Below are 1,963 nucleotides of genomic sequence, written 5' to 3'. Positions count from 1 at the left end.
ATATGCTATAAAATTCAATACTCTATGAAATAAGACCAACGCGAACTTGAACGGGCGAAAATTAAAGCCTCCATGATCAAAATGGTGAATGAAGTGTATTAAACCCATGTTAATCAAATGGAAAAAACAAATGACCCCTGAACCACCTCTAAATATTTCACAATTGAGTTCAAATTTTTTCTGGGCATGATTTAGAGTTGTATGAACTTGTATAAAGATGGGTGAAGAGAAAAAAAAATATCGAAAAAAAAAAAACACCCTAATAAGCATTGATAAGCATATATGCTTGTACAGGTTAAGTCGGGCAGCGCTCACAAATTTCTACCAGGGTCCCGATCAAGAAAACTAAAGATCATAATATTCAAAAACTTATTTTTATTGCTAATTGTTTACGCAACAATAATGTGTCTGGATTGTTTTAAATATTTTTCATTAGTAGGCATATCATTGATCATGTCCTCTTTAATTATAGAGCTCTGTCATTGCGTATTTGTTTATTTACTATTAATAGTCTATTCCAATAATACTGAGTCGTCTGTTGGAGTTCGCTCTCAATAACATAATATACACAAAATAAATGGATTTTTCACATGAAATTTACTGTACAATTTTAATAGCATGAATTGCATAGAGAATTGATGTTGAATTTGACCAACACCATTCATTCTTTAACGGATTGTAAATTATTCCATGAATTAATTTTGTTCTACAACCACCTAAGGAAAATAAATACAAATATTAAATATCACAAGTCAAATAAAAAACAAAAAAAAATGCCTTACATTTTTCAAGTAAACAGTGCGTTTTTTCAGGTGAAATAAATTTTTTCCAATCATGTGTGGCTCGGGGTACCAGCCGACATATGTATTCAGCAATAACAATCCCACCGAGCCATGAAAATAATGTTTTATTCAATGTCGTTATAAATATAGAACCACCTGGTTTTAATGAATCTGAGCAACATTTTAAAAATAATTCTTGATCAGCAACATGTTCCAGAATTTCGGAGGCAACAACAACATCATAGGATGATGGATTGGATTTAGAATGATCTTCGATGGAGGTGTTCAGGTAAGTTAATTTACCAGCAATATTTTGATCTAAATTTGCATGTGTTTTCGCAACATTAATAAGTTCAGGTGATGCATCAATGCCAGTAACAGTGGCTCCAATTCTTGCTAATGGCTCTGATAATATTCCACCACCACAACCAACATCAAGTACACTGATATCTTTCAAAGGGCTTCCAGTGTGTATTTTCTTTGACGTAGTATTCAATGTGGCATCTCTAATTAGCTGAACTCGCAGTGGATTAAATGAATGAAGTGCTTTTATTTCTCCATGAACATTCCACCATATTTCACTTAATTTTCCATGATGATCAACTTCTTTTTGATCTAATGTGCTTGGCTTCAACGTTGAGAATTGTTGGACAGGTTTGCTAACCTGAGTTGATCTATAAATTTTGGTTTCAGTTATAGGTTTTGTTTATTGTCGAATGAGAACTTGTTTGTTTACGTACCGGCAGCGAACACATATTCTAAGTGTTGAAGTTATAAGTTTTCTGTATGCCACGATACTCATTTGATATTAATATAATATGGGTTTCTTCAAATTTGAAACAAATGTGTATCTTCTATGAAATCAAAAAGACTTCTTGTATGAAAGGAGGTGTATTCCCAATATACAGGTCATGGAGGTGTATAAGGAGGGTAATCTCTCGAATTTCACTGCACCGTATTCAGAGGATGTTCTCATTAGGGCGTTTTTTTTCCGATGGTGGCGTTTGTGAAGCTTTTCTATGTGAAATCTATATAAAAAAAAATTTGTCAAGCGCCAACAGCGGAAAAAAAAAGCCCTAATGAGAATAATTTTGCCCCGTGAATACAGATGCTGAAGCTCACAGAATGGAGCAAGTCAGTACGTTTTTCTGCCGGTGATGACGCTAGTGGGACGAGTGCCC

At 33.9% G+C, this 1,963-nt stretch overlaps 1 protein-coding gene across 1 annotated transcript; it reads right to left on the bottom strand.

Moving 5' to 3' along the window:
* Window positions 1–355: 355 nt before the first annotated feature.
* On the bottom strand, window positions 356–1,754 carry LOC122855046 (ubiquinone biosynthesis O-methyltransferase, mitochondrial). The gene is made up of 3 exons (XM_044156166.1): window positions 1,523–1,754; window positions 783–1,456; window positions 356–716 (listed from the first exon to the last, which is right to left on the bottom strand). Exons 1-3 carry the CDS (start codon window positions 1,582–1,584, stop codon window positions 598–600), a joined length of 855 nt encoding a protein of 284 aa, XP_044012101.1. The 5' UTR covers window positions 1,585–1,754; the 3' UTR covers window positions 356–597.
* Window positions 1,755–1,963: the final 209 nt, after the last annotated feature.

The sequence above is a fragment of the Aphidius gifuensis genome, linkage group LG4 (assembly GCF_014905175.1).
Source record: "Aphidius gifuensis isolate YNYX2018 linkage group LG4, ASM1490517v1, whole genome shotgun sequence".
NCBI classification, from domain to species: Eukaryota; Metazoa; Arthropoda; class Insecta; order Hymenoptera; family Braconidae; genus Aphidius; species Aphidius gifuensis.
This window is presented reverse-complemented; position numbering and strand designations above follow the sequence as displayed.